The sequence below is a fragment of the Haliotis asinina genome, chromosome 3, assembly GCF_037392515.1.
Source record: "Haliotis asinina isolate JCU_RB_2024 chromosome 3, JCU_Hal_asi_v2, whole genome shotgun sequence".
Classification (NCBI taxonomy): domain Eukaryota; kingdom Metazoa; phylum Mollusca; class Gastropoda; order Lepetellida; family Haliotidae; genus Haliotis; species Haliotis asinina.
The window spans coordinates 31,688,627-31,709,005 of NC_090282.1; the positions used below are offsets into that span (position 1 = coordinate 31,688,627).

A 20,379-nucleotide genomic window follows, 5' to 3' on the forward strand; every position below is an offset into this window, starting at 1 on the left:
CACTTCTTGCTCGCAAAATACTTCTCAAGCGCAGCGAACCATGCACGATCTTCTCGCTGTTTTCTCGGCCTACTGTTGAGTTCAGTGAACTACTGCATGAAGACGTGAATGTACCTTTGAAAGCAGCAAACAATTTCAAACTGTGTCATCGCCTTGCGGTTATTTAAGGTCAGTAGATTGAGATAGACGTGTATTTTTCGTATATCATCATCACATATTAAGTCAAACTCATAATAATCATGGCTGAAGTCTTGATTATGCTGTGTTTGATCACCTTTATGCCACTTGTAGATACGGGCTGTCCCCTTTCACAACAGAGTATTCCAACAAGCCCAGGTGAAAGGAGCGGAAAAGCTTCCGCCCGTATCCCCTTGAATTTCATGTTGTAAGGCCCTAACGTAATCCCAACCCTTATTTTATGACTTTTTCCTCTTAGTTATAACTTAGAGTGTGGGTGTGGGTGTGGAGGGATGGGGTGGGGAAGATATGGGCTGAAGTCTTACCACAATGGGAAGGAATCAGGCGCGACCGACATCCGTAGTGTCGCAATAATGAACAGTGCACGAAAACCCAATCGCCTCCACATTACCGATAACTGACACGTAATACATGTGAAAATACAGACGAAATTCACCCACTACTAAAGTACACCCTTGAAACGCTGGAAATATGTACCCAGCTTGGACCGGAGGCAGGACACATACGTAGCAAATTGTTACTGCGCATGACCGGTCAACGGGAATGTATCAAAACAAATGTTTGTTAATAAACACATTCTGTCGTGACATTACGGAAGTCAACTACAATTTAAATTCATAACAATGGATTTTAACGTTTTAACCAATAAATGAATGCCATTGGTGGAAAAAATGTACTATGAGAGACAGTATTGACACAGAGATAGGTATAGTAACAGGAATGATGGTGAGTTTCATATTTTTGCACTTGACACGAGTAGCATTTAAGACACAGTGTCTGTTGTTGGTTTCACATGACTCTAATAAACACATTTCATGAACAAACTGATGTGTAGTTTGAGTGAGTGAGCTTGGGTTTACGCCGTAATATTCCAGCTACATGGCGGCGGTCTGTATGTGATCTAGTCTGGACCAGACAATCCAGTGATCAACAGGATGAGCATCGCTGCTGAGATGCGTGTCAAGCAAGTCAACGAGAATGACCACCCGATCCCGTTTCTCGCCTCTTACAATAAGCATGGAATACTGAAGATCTTAACGGGATACACATTTTATCTGAATGAATGTCATTGGTGGAAAATTGGAGCAATATTGTATATAAGATTTCATCACGTACATGTCACAACGAATTTGCCAACTTTCTTTTACCCTCATTTTGAAACATTCCCCGACGTCCGGTTATGCGCAGTAACGTTCTGAAGTACTTGTGTACGTATAAAAGCTGGTAGAGAGTATTATTCGGGGTCATTGGAACTACTGAGAGTAACGAATAACACTGAGACTAAGTTTACTTAAACTGATTGCCCAACTGGAACTTTGCTGTGTTTTGTCGAGAAATCAGCCTACTCAATACCAGAGCGTGACCTTTGATGAACTTTGATGACATTGTACGTTAATCTCCAGTCTTATGCATTTTGTGTAACAGTGTCAAGAACAACCTGCAGCCCTTTCGGTGTGGCGCTGACTAGTGCAGTATCATCCTCGGGCATGATAACTGGAATTTTGAGTCCATATACAACAAGACCACATCATTGATATAGACAAGAAAGAGCCGCGAGAATAGCACCCGTCCTTGCCCTACACCTTGTTCAATAGGATAACTGTTTGACATGTCACAACAGTATGTGACATACGCAGAGTTGTTGCTGCAACGTTGATGGAGAAGATTACCCAATCAGCCGCGAAGACAGCATTAAAAGCACACCCCTTTCTTAACCTCGACATTTTTTGCAATAAATTCTCCCTGAGTTCCCTTAATGATCACCAGTCGCTATATTCACGGCAGTCCACCATGTCAGGCGATTTTCCAGTTCTTGCATTGAAGTCACCATTAAGAATCACTTTAAACAATACCTGAGACTCTGGTGCAGTCCAGTGATGTACGCGTCCACTCGTCAAGTCGCCGTATTTCTGTACGTGATGAACAATTTGTAAAACACGTCTCTTGTGTTCCCGTCGTGACATCGCTAAATATTGATCAATTTGACGTTTACCACTCATATAGTGGTTTGCAATATGTAATCCGATTCAACATGTACATCTCTACATACATGACTGTGCTACATGTACATATATATCAGCTTTATATATCTACCTGTATTGTATATTTACCACACCTTCCCATTTATAAACCTTCCCATTTATGATTATTACATGTACATGTATGTAGTAGAGTAGGAAAAAATGGAATATTAAAGAAGAGTTTATTTCGGTGAGATATACAATGTTTACATTGTAATGGCTAAATCATCCAGAGGTTACTGTTTAGTCTGCACACATAAACAGAGTAAACGGGTGCTTGGTAATATACGTCACAGTGTAGCAATATTCTGTAAGTCAAGACATTGATTACACAACAGTCTCGTTTCCTGCTGACTGGGTTCCTCCCTATTTGCACAACATAGTACAGTGACCACTCCAGAATTTGGAAACAAAGCCATTTAACTGGAAATATATATATTTTAATCAGCATTATTTGATACTATAACCACATGTATATTGCAACACTACGCTCTTTCTAATCCCTGTAAACACATCGTGTAGCGTGCCCTGACAAACGGAAATCTAGAAATCATGGGAAACGACGCTCGACGAGGCTAGAAAAACTTGTCGACCTGGTGCGGACTTGATATTATATCACTCACACTGTGCGTGAGTACAGAAATACACTTAATAAGCGCAAAGAACACATAGAAGGCAACGTCTTCTTGTACCCAGTGAGACAGATGAATTGTTAATCATTGGACGACCTCTTCAAACAGGTACAGTCTGTGACGTCTTAAAACTCCCTTGACATAAAATACAGAAATACGATTTCTTGAAACTTTAGACGCGAAGTAATATTAATTTGTAAATGCCATTTTCTTTTGAAGCAAGGAGTTGGAGTTTAGTGTTTTTGTTTGAAGTGTGTTTCTTTGGGGTTTTTTTCTTCACTTTTACACAAAAAAGTGGAATCGGCTGAAAAGTAGCTAAGGTCATAGTTTGAATTGGTTAATGACACTCATGTTTCGGTTTGTATCATGGGCGAGCTGACCCCGCACCTTGTTGCCATCCAACCAATGATGATACGGGTCAGAATAGTGACCCCCGGTAACCCATGTTTGTTGTAAGAGGCTACTAACAGTATCGGACGATACATGCGCTGGTGGCAGCTCAGCAAGTTTCGTCCTGGTCGGTAGTATTGTGTTTTCAAACGCAGCATTCAATTGGCTTTTTAACACCAGCCATTGTGTCATTACAGTTCCTAACCGGAACACTTCTGTCAGGGATTGTGCACACGAAGGTCTTATCTGAGCTGCCACGTTTCCGTATCTTGTCTTATCTGAGAGAGTGTCCAACAGGCAAATATCAAAGTATGTGCACTGTTTTTATTATATTTCGTGTATTTCACTATTAGGTTTTCAAACTACATCGTGTTCGTTTTCATTAAATTAATGCTGCAAATACAAGCAACCACATATTCAATGTTCCTTGAATATTTGGTGGAGGAAGAATGAACCTTCACTAACACCAATTTTAATCTCTGTCGATATCGGTGTACTTCAAGGCGTACAAGAGACACGACCTACTTTGTTTATCGGTGTTTGTACTCTTAGAAATTAGTTAACATGCATGACTGATCGTGATTCTTCCCAGTGAATGAGCATGAATGACGACACAATGAACACTGACGTAAGATTAAATCCTAACCTGTCTTCACTTACACCAATTTAATCTCTATCGGGAACGGTGTACTTATAAACATGACCTACTTTGTTACGCGGTGTTTGTTCTCTTAGATAATTATTTAGTTATACGCATTCTTCCCAATGAATGAGCGTGGATAACGCCACAATGAACACTGATCTAGTTGTAACACGTTCGAGCTTTTATGTGTGCAGAACAACCGAGGAAGTGCGCTGATAAGACACTATAAGCTAGAATCGTCTGAACTGACATGCGTGCGTTTTGCAAAGGTATTTCTTTCGTAGCACTTGGAGTTTGGCATACTGGTAACAAAAGGGTACGTTTACTGTTATGGTTCACCATTATTCATTTTCCAGGACAGACCACCTATGGTAAAGATGATGAGAATTTGATTCCCTTAGACCTGCATGTCACAATTGCTTGCACAAATTAATATAACACAGATTTGGACATCGATACATTTTCCCTAATATTTAAATGACAATAAAAATGGAAAGGCTGCTTATGTTATGGTGTAGAGGAAACAAGAAAGTAACTATACACGACTCTACAGCTTTACAAGGCCCAGCTGAGGCAGGGGCGCTTACGTGTTCAAGTGAGAAGTAGTGCGTAGGAAACACGTATGGTCACATAATCTCCGCCTACTGATGAATATTCAAGACTGTTCTAGACTTAAGACTATTCTAGCTTTAAGGTAACAACAGACGTTCACCATTTTGACGAAAGAATCCGAGGTATTGCGCTAATTTTTTGTAGTTCATTTATTTTTGTTGCATGTGTGCATGTATATCATTGTCCATGTAAACAAACGGTAATAAGATGGCCAGAAATTATTAAATTAGTTAAGATGTTCGTACGTTTTTCCTGTGTATTTCGTAAGTCATAAAATCATGCGAGTTCCCCCTGAATCATTTCAAAATTTAGTGTTTTGTTTTTTAAGTGTGTTTTTTTAAAAATATATATTATTTGCATGCTATCACTGAAAGATTTATTTGCCCAAAATTGGGAAGTACAGAGCCAAGAAGTCTGTCTTTCCTGTTAAGTTGAATGGGTAAATTTCTGGTTGATCCATGTTACAAAATGCGTCTAGATGGAACTCACGTGTCTTCAATACCAAAACAGATGATTAACGATTTGCCATACCTTTGATGAGAGCTGTTTGTGGTGTCTATTTACACCTTCACACGAGAAATTTCGGAGCAGCTGAAAAGTAGGTCAGTGTCTGAATGGGTTAATGAGACTTATGTTTCGGTATGACATGTCTTTTACCAATTGTAATGTCGTCGTTCAACCAAATGTATTTCTATAACCTATTGATTTCAGAGTTGGCTACCTGGCTGAGGTCTTTAACAAACTGGAACCAAGCAAAAAGCGAATGGCAATAGTAAAAACTAGCGACATTTTCTTGCATCCGCGTTCTTGGGTCGTATATTTTTGTCGTCCAGATATAATTTCGAATATTCTTTAGTATGTTTAATTCAAACAATTGCTTTGATTTTATAGAAGTAGTAGCAGAAGTAGAGGTACTGTCTCAGTAACATATACATCGTTTGAGCTTGTGTGAGTTACTTAATTTGGGTCAGTTCATGCCACCACTTTTGCAAATAATTTGTGTTCACTTGATTTTGTTAGGCTTGTTGCTCCTTAAAGAATTTAAATAGTTTCTTTTGGACAGGTTCTAACATCGAATTTGGTGGGTCTGGTAATGCCGAAAACAGATGATTTAACTTCGATAATACGATTGATTTGAGGATAATATTTCCTCCAAAGGGTGTCGTGTTCCTTACTGACCTTATAGACGAAGATATTTTCATATGTTCGTAACTTATCTTTGAAATTTAATTCAATCCTTTGGGTTATGTCAGTATCAAAGGTTATACTTAGAAGATTAAAAAGGCTTGCTGGCTCCAATTCAATTTTATTTTGGAGCATAGTGTCATCCTTGTTCTTTTCTCTGAGCCAATCCACACCTTGTTTTCTCGATATTAACTTTTAACCCAGAGAACCGAGCAAAGAATGTCAATAACTGCAGGGTGGCAAATAAACATCTTTCTGAGCAATCTAGAGCCGAAGTAGTATCATCTGCAAATTGAGAAAGTAAATGTTCTGTATTCCCTGTTGTTACTCCCTTTATGTTTTCATCATATATATTGAGTCTAACAGGAATTTTGGCACATAGGAGGAGTATAAAAGGTGACAGGATTTCGCCGTGGCGACACCCTATGGCTATGTGAAAACATTTTGGTCCAGATCAATTTACTATCACACAAGATAATACTCCATTTTAGAAGGTCTTAATCCAGTTTTAATGGAATTTCCCAAACCAAAAAAGGCCATGATTTGTTGTATAGAGCCCCAATTAATCGAATCTAAGGCTTTAAAAACACACAATCTGTAACAACAAACGTGCTATTTTTTCTGTGTATTCCATAAGATCATAAATTTAACGAGTTATTTCACCGATATATCTCCTAGACATAAACCCTTTTTGATTCTCATTTGTAAGTGGAGCTAATACAGTCCTAATTCTTTTTGCAATGGCAATTTTATAAAAGATTGAAAGGAACGAGATCGGGCACCAGTTTCTAATAAAGTGATGGAATATTGCTGAAATCTGCCTAAAAGTACATCCCATAAAAGTGACACTTTCACAAGTTTTGTAAGACTAGAACATCAACATGAGGTATGGGATGTCAGCTGAGTGAATGAGTACGTTTAGTTTTCTGTGGCAGTCAGTAATTTTCCAGCTATATGGCAGTGGTCTGTGGTCAGTTCTGGTCCAAACAACCCAGGAATCAAGAGCATGGACATCGATGTAGGTTACTGGGATACAATGACACGAGTCAACCCAGTCAGCAACCACCAGGGGTTATTGAAGGTCAATTGTAACCCTGATGTCAGCTGAGGGTTTATGTATCAGTTGTTCGTCATTGCGTTATTGTTTACAGAAATGCAACAAGCTTTTGAGAAAAATATCTTCTGAATGTACGTGCTTTCAAGAAAAATATATTGTTTTGGAGCATTTATTCTGAAAAGCTGGGCTTTCACGAATAGAGAAAATGCCATCCTTAAAAGAGTATCATTTTCTAACTGCCATTTAAAGTGTTTGTTTCCTTACAATGTATTTGCCCCTTGTTTGTGCCTGTCCTTTAAATGAACGTGCAGGAACGGTGTTGTAGCCTTATGGTTAAAGCGTCCGCTCATCACGTTGAAGACCCGGATCACACATCACGCTGTCCCCCACCGTGATAGTAGTGGAGTATTATTAAAAGAGGCATAAACCATGAAAACTCACTCACTGAATTAAGGCAGCCTAGTGACCCACCATGGCAAGGATTCCAACCATGTACTCAGAAACCTAATTCTTACGTTTTACCTTTACAGACATCAACATGAAGTATCATGGAAGCTCTGTCATTTTCATCACCGTTCTGCTACCTTTAATCAGCGGCGAGATGAAAGTGATTGACCTCACCTGGGCCCACAGAAAGGACATGCCCCAGTGGCCAGGCGAGGGAATTCCGAAATTCAACTTAAACATCATCAACCGCGGCTTCCTCGCCAAGTTCTGGTAATAGTTGTAAAATATTCAAGAAAGTAGTTTTCAAAATGTCATCGACTGACTGAAGTCTGACTGATGGTTTTTCAAGTTGTGAAATAGAGTGTGGTTCTATATACAAATGTTATATAGGATTGTCACTTAGAGACATCAATTTAGTTGACATTTGTTTGCACGTGAGACGACACAGCCACCCTGACCTATTGATTACACAGGAAATGAACCCTGTCGATGCTCAACCGGAAGTGACACATTATATTTTGTTTTACATTTGCAGTATTTCCTAACACCTCTTTCAGCGCGAATCAGAATAGTCGATCACTTTCGACGTCTTTACAACATAGTCAATTGAATTCATTTCAGGTATTGTGCATTTTATGTAGCCACTGTGTCATGATTTTAGCTTCTGTCAATACATCAAACTTGGATATTAACAAAAAGAATAACTGTATGCGCTAATTGTAGTAGCTCATGTAAACCAATCAACTGTACAGGTTTTTGAAAAGGTACTGTACGGGTATGTTGGCTTCATGTTAATTATCAACAGGAGATAGCTCCTTCGTTTGAAGCAGGGATGATCTACACTCTATATAAAGTCTCCCTGTTTGAAGCTTGCAGCTGTGTATTGAATGACATATTTGGTCCGACGTTTCTCTTTTACCATCTACTTTCAAAGCAACACCACTGAAATATTCTGAAATGTTAGCAAGAACCTCATTAACATACCTTGGCCATCTGTGCACTTAAATGTGTTTTCAACCTGTGTCAAAATGTGTCTTGATCGCACAGTTAAACTTCAAATCCGTACAGCAATGTTAACTTCAAAATCCCTAGGCTGTAAGCCAATTCTCCTAAATGACCTTTGTTTTTAATCCCACTAGTATCAAACGTAAATGTTCTTATGAAATGATTTTTGACGGATTCTCAGGAATTGTTTAATCACATCTCTGTATCTCATTTTAGTTGTTGTTTCAAGTGAATACCATTGTATTGCGTCTTCAAACAACAGGACAGCAGCGTTATCCAAGGGGAGTTTTTCATTGTGTAGCAAACGGTTGAACTTCATCCACGTGTCAACCCAATTAACAGGTTTGCGTTGTCACAGCGGTGTCACAGTGTCAGCGCTATCCTTGTTACAACGTTGTTCTAGGCACTCGTTGTGACAGCGTTGTGGCCTGCCCTTTACGTCACAACAAGGTTAAAGTTAACTGACGTTAATAGTTGAATAGTTATCCCTGCAGTGAACAGTAAGAAACAAAACAGAAATTGATTTCAATGTTTATTCGTCATTTTCCATGTGGATTTGGTCGTGTTTTCTGAAACTGGAGACAGGAAACTCTGGGGAAAGCTCTTGGGCACCAAGTTGCAAGAAACGTTGTTATAACGTTGTGAGGAACCTGAAGGAAAACGTTTCCTCAAAGTAAATCTGCAACGTCGTTACTACGTTGTGACATAACGTTATGAAATGACGGAATACTAACATTGTGACGACGTTGTGTCGTGACGTTACACCAATCCACTACTTGGGAAGGTGCCCTGATTCTTTCAATACTGAAATGACACCTGGAAGAAATTCCGTGACCACGGACGTGGCATCCTCATCTGTATCGAGAACAGTGTCACAGCGACTGCCGATACTGCTGCAGGCAACGTCTTGGTTGTTGTTATTTCAACAACCATCTCTTTCTTTTTTAACGAGGGTCCTATATCTTCAACCATCAAGGTCAATGTAAATGAGCCTGGTGTACACGACTTGCCACATTTTTGGAATTGTAAGGGAATTATATTTTCAAATGGTTTGGTTTGAAGGGATTTTTGACTGTCAGTAATTCTTTGGCAAACCTTGATGACGCTATGTGGATGGTGTCAACACAATTGTTTAATAATGTTACAAAATTCTGATTTCTCTTGAAAAGGGAACTAATGAAGATTCGATAGCTGCAGCTACCATGGCAGCTTTGTGTAAGAAGAAACCAACAGCCCGTATAAAGATGAAGTAACTAAACTCGATGCGTATCTATTTTATTTCTATTTGCAGGAACATTTTCATTTCGACAGGAGCTAGAATCTTTACACAGTGGCTACATAACCTCATTTAAATGAATTCAAATGATTATGTTGCAAAGACGCCGAAAGCGGTCGATTTCACGGTTTTATAGATTTGCGCTGAAGGATGTGTGCAAAAGTGCTTCAAATGTAAATAAAATAGGACGTGTCATGACCAAATGATATCGGGGTTATAAATCATGACCATTTAGGTTACAAGAAAAGTTGATTTCATAAACATCTACAAATTGGAAATATCAAAATCTTAAGAGGGGAAAATGGTAGTTGATGACGACCAGCTTACGGTTGAAGATGGATAAAGCTTACCCCCTGTGAATATGCAAATGTCTACTGTAATTCACCGGGAAGTACAGGGAGGCCCTGTAGATAGTGGTGACTTCGTGTCAGTCTTGTTCTGTTTTTTTTATCAACAGGTACGAAATAAACTCGTTTGTTACTCCCGAACACGCAGGGACGCACTTCGATTCCCCCGCCCACTTTTCCAAAGGTAAATGGAGGGCACACGAGATTCCTCCCGAGCGTCTGATTGGTCCTGCGGTGGTTATCGACGTGACGTCACAAGCGGAAAGGGATCACGATTACAGAGTGACAAAGTCTGACTTTGACAGGTACGAACGAGAACACGGTCGAATCCCATATGGTGCCATTGTACTCATGAACTCGGGTTGGGGCTCCCGTTTTCAAGACAAGAACCTTGTTTTCAACAGCGAGAAGGTTGACGACCCCTCCACTTTCCATTTCCCGGGTTATCACGAGGACGCCATTTCCTGGCTCTTGACCAACAGAAACGTCAGTATGGTTGGGGTGGACACTCCCTCCGTGGACTACGGGCAGTCGACGACCTTCAAAGTTCACATGCTTTTGGGAGAGAACGGAATTATCGGACTAGAAAATGTGGCTAACACTGACCAGATCCCAGTCACAGGAGCCACAATATTTGTGGGTGCAATTAAGTTGTTCGACGGAAGTGGCGGACCTGCCCGAATTCTAGCGACCTTTGACCCGCAAGTTTCCCATGAGTTCAAGACAACATGGATTGTTGTCATAGTTACCAGTTTATTGTTGGGCATCTACGGTGTATACAGCACGTGTTTTAAGATACGTAGAGCACGCCAGTGATCTTCTGACTAAATTGTGACAAGTGAAGGTCCGAGGTAGAATAGCCCTTCAACAACCCATATTTGCCATAAAAAGTGACTGTGCTTGTCTTAAGAGGCGACTAACGGGATCAGGCTCGCTGACTTGGTTGACACAGGTCATCGGTTCCCAATTGCGCAGATAGATGTTCATGCTGTTGATCATTGGATTGTCTGGTCCAGACCCGATTATTTACCGACCGCCGCCATATGGCGGAATATTGCTGAGTGCGGCGTAAATCAAAGCTCACTCCCTCCCTCTGTGACTAAACTGTAAGGAAAAGGATGGTCATTCACTTGTGACTATATGAACTATTGACTTCACTATCCATAGCATTCCTCATAATATCCTCACAATGCCACCTTTATCGATGAGGTTATGTAGAAAATTAGAATGAAGAATCTAATGTTAATGAGATTGCGTGTTTCCATTAATAAGCAAGTGGAATCAACTGAAGTTGTGTCGACAGTTAACTTCGAACTTTTTCCTAACAATTTAGACCGATCACCGAGGTGCTCTCGTTGACGAGGAGCTTTCCTCAATACAATTTCTCTTATTGCGTCTCTCTCTCTCTCTCTCTGTGTGTGTGGTTTGACATAAATGGAGATGCCAAAAGCTTTTCAGACCATATATATGTAATTGTGAATACAACAGTACACTTGCTTGTATATATACCTTGTTATAACACAAAGCATTTTGTCTGCAAGCTATCTTAAGAGAGAACTGGATGACATATCTAAGGCCTGTATCTGACCAAGTCTTTTCTCAGTAAAAATGTGCGTTTCCTTCTATTTTCATCACACAGGGATATTGCACCACACACCATTCTTCTCCATTCGGCTTTGCAAGGGAATGTCCCAGTACTGACAAAGATGGAGATGACAGTATTAAGGTTGTATTGACAAGCAGGTGGTGTTATTATATCACACATAGTCGGCCTAGTTTCAGGGGTGGTAATAACTTTCAAATTGCTAGTGTACTCAGATATACTGGCACATGTAAAATCACTTGCCCTGATATTTTTCAACTCTACCGGCCGATTTTCCTGTTGATATTTTAAATAAGTACCATGGTAAGATTGGAAAGTCAACTGGCCACCGGTAGAGGTCATATACACATTTCTTTGCCCGACAAAAAAAACAACTCAACCACGGACAGAAGTCGGGCAATGGGTTATTTCTACCCCAAAGGTTTGGTATTGGGAACTTTGACTGACGCCAAGTACGAACATACTAAATGCATGAGTTTCAGCAAGGCCTTCCGAGGAGTATTAGTCCTGTTAGTGACCACATTGCTAGGTCCGCTATTGTATGACCCTGTAAAAGTGTCTTTGTGTATTCTCTGACTGAATGGTATCTTTGAATGGTATCTTAGCTGCCACTGAGCATCTCACATACGTAGAAGCTAGTAGAGAGAATCATTTGGTGCCATGGGACCTTGCCCAACTTGAACTTAGCGGTGTTTTGTCTGGAAATCAGCTTACTCACTATCAGAACGTGACCTTTGATGACCTTTGATGACATCGTACGTTAATCTCCAATCTTGTGCATATTCTGTAACAGAGTCCAGAGCAACTTCTAGCCCCTTTGGTGTGGCGCTGACTAGTACTGTGAGCATGATACTGGAATGTTGAGTCCATATACAAAAAGACCAGAGTCTTTTCTCCTGAGTTCAGGGATTAGATCATTGATATAGACAAGAAAGAGCCACGAGGATTGCACCCGTCCTTGCCCTACACCTTGTTCAATAGGATCACTATCTGCCTGTCTGAGACATAGGCAGAGCTGTTGCTGAAACTTAGTTGGAGAAGATTACCCAGCATTAAAGGCACACTCCTTTCTTAACATCGACTTTCCTATGCAATAAATTCCTTAATGATCATCAGTCGGTTTACCCACAACATTCCCACAGGTGATTTCCCAGTTCTTGCATTTGAAGCGCATGTGATACACGTGGAGAAATATATCTCACCTTAAGCAAGTGTTTTTGTTCAAAATTGTCACTGTTCACCGTGCCGGAAACTGGTACCCGGTTGTAAAAAGTCATGTGACTTTTACCTTTTATCGCCTAACAGGCAACTAACAGACAGATTTATATGGATAATCAGATTCTGATGAAGCGCTGGGAGGAATCACTTGGTGTTTGTATTTGTATTTAGGCTGTCTTAAACGGGTTCTACAACCTAACTTCAAAGTCCCATTATATTTTTAACTCTTTTATCCAACAAACTTGTACAGCCAGGGATTATGATTTCATTTGAATTAGCTTGTTGCACTTTTTCCTAGATGATTTGCTGTGAACGTATAATCTGAAAATGTTTTGTCTACTATAGATATATGGTAAAAAGATAAAATATATTCGCTTATTGTAGGTGCATATCTGTGTGAACTTAAATACCTACCTGTAATTCGAATCGGCTGAAAAGTGGGTCATTGTCTGAACTGGTTGATGAGATTCATGTTTCGGTTTATATCATGGGCGAGAGAGCTGACCCCGCACCTTGTTGCCATCCTAGACGATACTACCCGTGAAGATCAGGGTCAGAATACTCACCTTCAGCAACCCATGCATGTTGCAAGAGGTGACTAACAGTATCGTGGCAGCTCAACAAGTTACGTCCTGGTCGGTGGTTCTGTGTTTTCAAACGCAGTATTAAATTGGCTTTTTAACACTAGCCATTGTGTCATTACAGTTCCTAACCGGAGCACGTCTGTCAGGAATTGTGCACAGGAGGTCTTATCTGGGTTTCCACGTTTCCGTCTTTTGTCTTATCAGAGAGAGTGTCCAACAGGCAAATATCAAAGTATGTGCACTGTTTTTATTACATTTCGTGTATTTCACTATTAGGTTTTCAAACTACATCGTGATCGTTTTCATTAAAATAATGCTGCAAATACAAGCAACCACATATTCAATGTTCCTTGAATCTTTGGTGGAGGAAGAATGGACCTTCACTAACACCAATTTAAATCTCTGTCGATATCGGTGTACTTCAAGGCGTACAAGAGACACGACCTACTTAGTTAATCGGTGTTTTTACTCATAGAAATTAGTTAACATGGGTGACTGATCGTGATTCTTCCCAGTGAATGAGAGTGAATAACGACACAATGAACACTGACGTAAGTTTAAATCCTTACGTGTCTACACAGGTTTGATAAATTTAGATTTTGATTTCTATATCATGCGCGGTTTCTTTATGTGCCTAGTATATTTGTAACACGTTCGAGCTTTAATGTGCGCAGAATAACTGAAGTAGTGCACTGATCAGACGGCTGTTGTGAGCTTGAAGCGAGAATCGTCTGAAGTGATATATTTGTATTTTGCAAAGGTATTTCTTCATAGCACTTGACCCGTGAAGGTGACTATGCTTGTCTTAAGAGGCGACTAACAGGATCAGGATCGCTGACCTGGTTGACACATGTCATCGGTTCCCCATTGCGCAGATCGAAGCTCATGTTGTTGGTCACTGGATTGTCTGGTCCAGACTCAATTATTTACCGACCGCCGCTATATAGCTGGAATATTGCTGAGTGCGGCGTAAAACTAAACTCACTCATCCTTCATAGCACTTACACCAGCTCCTGTACTGGAGTTATGGTATACTCAGAGAATGAAACTCCTGCGAAAAGACAGCAGGGCTGATAACTAAAAAATGTTGCTGGCCCTGTTAACATGTAACCAGCCCTGTATTATATATAGGAAATTGACACAAGGTGTTAAAAGAAAGTAATTAATGAATTACTTGTAGTGAGGCAAACTTAAACATGTGCAAAAGCAAATTTAATAAAATCATGACTTGGTGGTCACTGTTAATTCATTTAGTCACTGCCATCAGAAAAGAACGACATTATTCATTGACAGAAAGCATTCCTTAGACCACTCACATTTAGTGTTAGATAAATGGGCAGGTTGATCAGTGGAAGTTCCAGTTTGACTGATCATGAACTATACAGACATCATCTAGTTACCACGATTGTAAATTATTTTCGAAATATTTCTGTAGACAAAGAAACGGTCTAATATATCTACCCTTGGGAAATGTATTAGCGCACAGCCCGCCATGTAACTAGCAAGCAGCGGGCCGCCGGGCAGACGCTATTACATACACTGTATAGTATACTGGTAACAAAAGGTACATTTACTGGTGTAGTACTATCCATTATTCATTTTCCAATACAGAGCACCTGTGGTAAACATGGTGAGAATTTTGTTCCCTAAGGCTGAATGCGGTGTCGTATGGACGGGAAAGCCGTAATACCTCGGTGCACCTAGTGGCTACAAGAGTTGTATGTTCCCCAGGGAGTTGAGATGCACCGTTGAGACTAACATCTAACGATCGATGGTAAAGAAAACACCAGCGACTTCAGCACACATTAGTGCGTCGATATGTGCGCCACATAAATATCCTATAATAAATTATAATATAACATTTTTGATTAAATGTCATTTTTTATACTTACCTGGTAGAAAGCCAACAATGCCCACGTGAGTGGCGCTTACTCAATTTCTCTCATAACACAGTCTACAAAAAGTAGAGACGCGAGGTCAACATACGGGCGGTAGGTCACCCAGGTCACGAGATGACCTGGACACGTCATTCCCTTACCCAGCGAGGCAGACAACAAAACCCTCAGGAGGGGAGGCTGGGCGGGAACTCCCGACTGTTGGCTTTCTACCAGGTAAGTATAAAAAATGACATTTAATCAAAAATGTTATATTTTTTACATACTTATCAGGTAAGAAAGCCAACAATGCCCAGAATGGCACAGAGGCGGAGGGCTGAGAGCGTGGACGCGAGACTTCGCCCGTGCGTCTCTACGTAAAGAGGAACCAAGAAACCCTGAGGAGAGCGATCCACCGGCATCCGCCTCCGCACTATAGGGCGGGTAGGACACCAACCGCTGTCCGGACATCTCCGATAAGGAGGAGGGATCGGCCGACAACCCCGGAAGGGAAACCCAACACGAGAAAAGACAGCTCAACACTGAAGGAGTGGAGAGAAGCAACAGAAAAGTTTATTTGAGGCAAAAAGGGTGTGTAGCTGAGGTCCCCAGCTTGGCACCATACGAGAGGCGGGGGAGTGTAGGCCACCTAAAGAGGAGCAGCCCCGCGCCGAATTAAAGGGTAAGGACCCCCCGTTCTTTGCTGGGCAAAGACCTGGGGTCCTAGCCTTGAAATGCCCGCCAGATCCTCGTTGGAGAGGGTTCGTAAATAGTGGTTGGCGAACACCAAGCCAGACTTCCAGAAGCAGCCCGCCATGATGTCCGCCACCGCAATGTTGCGGTGATAAGCCATGGTGGCCGAGACGGCCCTGATCTTGTGTGGGTTGGTTCGAGTCGGAAGAGGTCTGTCCTGGCCTTTGTAGGCCTCTATGATGGCCGACCGAAGGTATACCCCAAGAGCTCTCCGATCAATCTCCCTTTTGCTCCTCTGGGAGTGAGGGAGGAAGAGCCTCCGCCGCCCCTGCCTAAGGGAGCGGGTACGGTCGGTATACACTCGGAGAGCCCTGACAGGGCAGAGAGAGAGTGCTCCCTCCTCCGTCGGGTCTACCAACGGCCCTAAGGAAGGGATGTGGAAGGTACGTCCCAGTTCGTCTGCCTGTTGGTTCTTGCAAACGAAGTCGGGGGCGAGGCTCAAGGACGCAGATCCTCCATCCGTGGCCTCACATCTCAGGAGATCCGCCTGAAGAGCGTGAAGCTCCGATATTCGGGCCGCCGAGGCCATGGCCACTAGAAAGGTGGTCTTCACCGTGACGCGGAGGAGGGGAGCCTCTTCCAGAGGGTCATAAAAATCTGACTTGAGGTGGTCAAGGACCACTGCCAGATCCCACTCAGGAGCCCTCGGCTTGCGCCGACCCTCCGCCTGTCGGAAAGACTTGATGAGCTCCCTCAGTACAGAAATGTCCAGTCCCGGCGACCTCTTCCTTATAACGGACATGATGGCCGCCAGATTGGTGTTAATGGAGGAGGCCTTGAGCCCTCGAACGTTGCGCAAGTGAACCAGATAATCAGCTATCTGGGGAAGAGTGGCAGAACCGGCCTCCACGCCGTTGTCTTCACAGAAGGAGGAAAAGGAACCCCACTGGAAGTCGTAGAGCTTCTGCGTGGTTTTCCTCTGTGAGGAAGCCAAGGCCGAGGCTACTCGCTTGGAGTATCCACTGTTCCTGAGCCCCCTTTGAATACAAGCCAAACGTGCAGATCGAATACCTGAGGGTTTTCGTGAACACGGCCGCTTGGCTTGCTTATGAGAAGGTCCCTCCGGTGAGGGATCTGAACGGGATCCTGCAGACAGAGTCTGCGAAGGGGAACGAACCAGGGCCGGGCAGGTCACATGGGAGCCACCAGAAGCAGTCTGATGGACTTGGTGGTCTGAAGCTTGGCCACTACCTGTGCTAGAACCGCTGGGGGAGGGAAGGCATAAGCGTCCATCCCTTCCCACTCTAACGACAGTGCATCGACGGCCCAGGCCGCTGGGTCCGGCACGGGGGATACATAGATCGGGAGCTGGCAGTTCAGCCTGGTGGCAAACAGATCCAACATGGGCCTGCCGAACTGGAGACAGAGGGACTGAAACGTCCGCGGGTTCAGTTGCCACTCTGTCGAAGGAGGCGCGTCCGGCCGGGAGAGAACATCTGCCAGGACGTTCTTGGCTCCTGGAATGTGAACTGCATGGATGCTCAGGCAGAGCCTGTCTACCAGTTCGAACAGGCGGAGGGTCAGGTCTAGGAGAGGAGTGGCTCTGGTGGAGCCTTGACGGTTGATCGTCCAGGCTGCGACTGAGCTGTCCGTGTGGACCAGTAAGGTCTGGTGCCTGAGGGGAACGGACCAATGGAGGATGGCAAGTCGTACGGCGTCCAACTCCAGCACATTGATGTGCCGGTCCTGCTGGGCTGCCGACCAGGTACCTGCCGTCTGGTCCGACCCCAAGTGAGCGCCCCATCCTTGGGTGGAGGCGTCCACGAAAAGGTGACTGGTCGGGAGAGGTGTCCTTAGGGGAACTCCTTTGAGGACGTTGTCGTCCACTTGCCACCAGGTGAGGAAGTGTCTGAGGTGAGGTGGGAGACTTATTGGGTGAAGACAGTGGGTCTCCCTGACGTGCTCGTTGAGGAACACCTGAAGAGGTCGGAGCATCAGCCTCCCCCTTATGGTTAGGTCCTGGGCTGACGTCAGGAGGCCCAATATCCGCTGCCACTGCCTGAGGGACAGGGGCTCTGATAGTGCCCGAGTCATCAGGGGCGCTAGCCTGGTCATCCGCTCCTTGGGTACAAAAGCCTTGAAGGCTACTGTATCCAGTATGGCACCTAGGTATTGGAGAGAGGTGGTTGGTACCAGGTCCGACTTCTCCAGGTTCACTAGCCACCCTAGGCGTCGAAGGAGGTGGATGACGAGGTCCCGTTGCGCCTCGAGAATGGAGGGCGAAGGGTTGTGAGCGAACCCATCGTCCAGGTACATAAGGAATTGGACCTGGAGTTCGTGGAGGAACTGGACGATGGGTTGGGTCACACGAGTGAACAGCCATGGGGCAGAGGAAATCCCGAACGGGAGGACATTCCACTGAAAGTGCCTGCCCCCCAGGACGAAACGGAGGTACCTGTGATCCGCCAAGTGAATGGGGATGTGCAGGTACGCATCCTGGAGGTCGAGGGACACCATGTAGTCCGAGGGCTCCAGTAACCGCATGGCTGATGGAACAGTCAAGAGTCGAAAATATGGCGGCTGTTCGAGGTAGGAGGAGTTGAACTCCTTCAAGTCGTGAATCAGCCGCCATTTCCCCGAGTTGCGTTTGGGCCTGACAAAAACGGGGGAATAGAACCCGGGAGTCAGATCCTGGAGGGGGATTTCCTGAACTGCCCCCTTGGAGACTAGAGACTCCACCTGCTCTAAGGTGAGTTGGAACCTGACCGAGTCCATCGGACGTTCCACCGGAGAGCAGGTTAGAGGGGGCGGAGAGGAGATCGGGATGCGGAAGCCACGCTCCAGGATCCGACACACGAATGGGTCTAGTCCTAGCTGACGCCAGTTTGGGACAAAGAGGCTCAAGCGGCCGCCAACGGGTCCGTCGAATGGAGGAATGATAGGTGGCGGAAGGATTGGCGGGCACCAAGAGTCACTTCTTCTTGGACGTCCACTTGCCCTTGTTCCGCTTCCGCGGAGTGCCCTTGCTGGGGGTTTGGAATCCCTGGTTAGCCTGGCTGGGCTGGTTGGACTGGTTCGTGGGTCCTCGGCCACGACCTCCGAACCGAAAGTCCACCTTCCCTGTCCGCTTCCTAGGAGTGGATTGGTCTGCTGGAGGACCTCCCTGACGCTTGCGGGGGGTGGAGCCTGCTGAGGGTCCGCCACCCGTCATGATCCGATTGGTTAGGTCTTGCTGCTGGATCTCATGGCGAGTGCGGAGAGCTTCTGGGATTTCCCCCGCGAACAAGGTGTCTGCCGACACTGAGGCGTGACGGAGGGAGTCCCTAATCTCCGGTGGGAGATTAGTGCGCCCCATGAAGCCTTCCCGTCTGAGGTTGGTAATGGCAGCTGAAATCCTAGCAGCCGACAGGGTGACTTGTGCCACTCCGCCAGCTACCGCTCCAAATGCCCTATACAGAGGTTCCTCACCCTGTTCCATCCCTGCCTCCTTGGCGAAAGTGGCCAGGCGTGGTAGCTTGGCAGGCATGAGCAACATAGTTGCTCAGCCCCACAATGGATCTGGCCTCCTTGTCCAAATGGATAAGGTGATTGTCCGACACCTTGTGGGGTACCCCAGCAGAAGCAACACGAGAGATATCGGGATCCAAGGAGGGAGGATCTAAAGGAATGGGCGAGTTCGCCACTGGAAGCCTGATCCTCTGTTTGTCTGAGAGGAGGAGCCGAGGGGTAAGGCGACGTGGTCCGGCGGTGGCAACAGCCTCCTTCAGTTCCTTAGCGGCTGCTTCAAGGAAGCGGTGCGGAGGGAGGACTTTCCGAGGGGAGAGAACACAGTCTTCAGGGCAGAAAGACTCGCCTCTCGCCCTAGAAGCGGCAGAAGGTTGATCGTCCACCTCCGCCAACACCACACCGGTGTATTCCGCAATTGCCTCCAGTCTAGACGCAGAGTCAGAGACTGGAGGGTTAGGCTCTGGGAGGACAGGGTCGCTGTCATCCCCCACCTCCTCCGGGAGGATAGGAATAAGTGGAGGGTCTCTTGTGTTAATGAACTCCCTAGAGGGGGAGGACCTGGGAGAAGGAGAGCGCCTCGGGGAGTGAACAGGCGTCCGCCTCCGGAGGCGGAGCGGAGAGGAGGGTTCCGCGGAACGAGCCGATGTGGACGGATCAAGGCGTTGATCAAGGATGGACTCCACTAACCCTTTAACGGAAAGGAGTAGCCTCTCTGAGCGAACCTGCTCCCTGTTACGAGACTTCTTCGCTTTTTTCTCCTTCCTTCTCTTCTTCTCCTTCCTCCCCTCCGGTGATACGGCTACGTCCTCCCTCAGGAGGGGCCGAGAGGGAGAGACGGAACGGGAGCGAGTATCGCTCCCCTCTGGCATAGTCCTGATGGGGTCCGACTCCATTCCTGACTGAGAGTCGCACTCCTCCGCCTCCTCGTGAATAACTAACTCCTCTGATGCGGAGGGAGAAGGAGGGCGGATGGGAGAGCGAGGCACCGATCGTCTAGATGACGCCGAAGACACTGGCGAACCTGCGGAAGGCGCTGCCTTCTTCCGATGAGACTCCCTCTCGCTCTTCCTAAGTACTGCCAGGTACT

General features: G+C 44.7%; 2 protein-coding genes across 4 annotated transcripts; one reads left to right on the forward strand and one right to left on the reverse strand.

The window, feature by feature from the left end:
* The first annotated feature begins 77 nt into the window (after nt 1–77).
* LOC137277813 (isatin hydrolase-like) lies at nt 78–11,432 on the forward strand. 3 transcript variants are annotated; one of them, XM_067809750.1, is made up of 3 exons: nt 78–168; nt 7,269–7,455; nt 9,924–11,432. In XM_067809750.1, the coding sequence occupies exons 2-3, from the start codon at nt 7,277–7,279 to the stop codon at nt 10,627–10,629; spliced, it is 885 nt and encodes a 294-aa protein (XP_067665851.1). In that variant the 5' UTR covers nt 78–168; nt 7,269–7,276; the 3' UTR covers nt 10,630–11,432. The 3 variants fall into 3 exon arrangements, with proteins under 3 accessions (XP_067665851.1, XP_067665852.1, XP_067665850.1); XM_067809751.1 differs by lacking the exon at nt 78–168 and adding an exon at nt 3,450–3,550; XM_067809749.1 differs by lacking the exon at nt 78–168 and adding an exon at nt 4,095–4,200.
* Nucleotides 11,433–15,741: 4,309 nt separating this feature from the next.
* Nucleotides 15,742–18,560, reverse strand: LOC137278822 (uncharacterized). The gene is made up of 2 exons (XM_067811332.1): nt 16,981–18,560; nt 15,742–16,822 (listed from the first exon to the last, which is right to left on the reverse strand). The coding sequence occupies exons 1-2, from the start codon at nt 18,558–18,560 to the stop codon at nt 15,742–15,744; spliced, it is 2,661 nt and encodes an 886-aa protein (XP_067667433.1).
* Nucleotides 18,561–20,379: the final 1,819 nt, after the last annotated feature.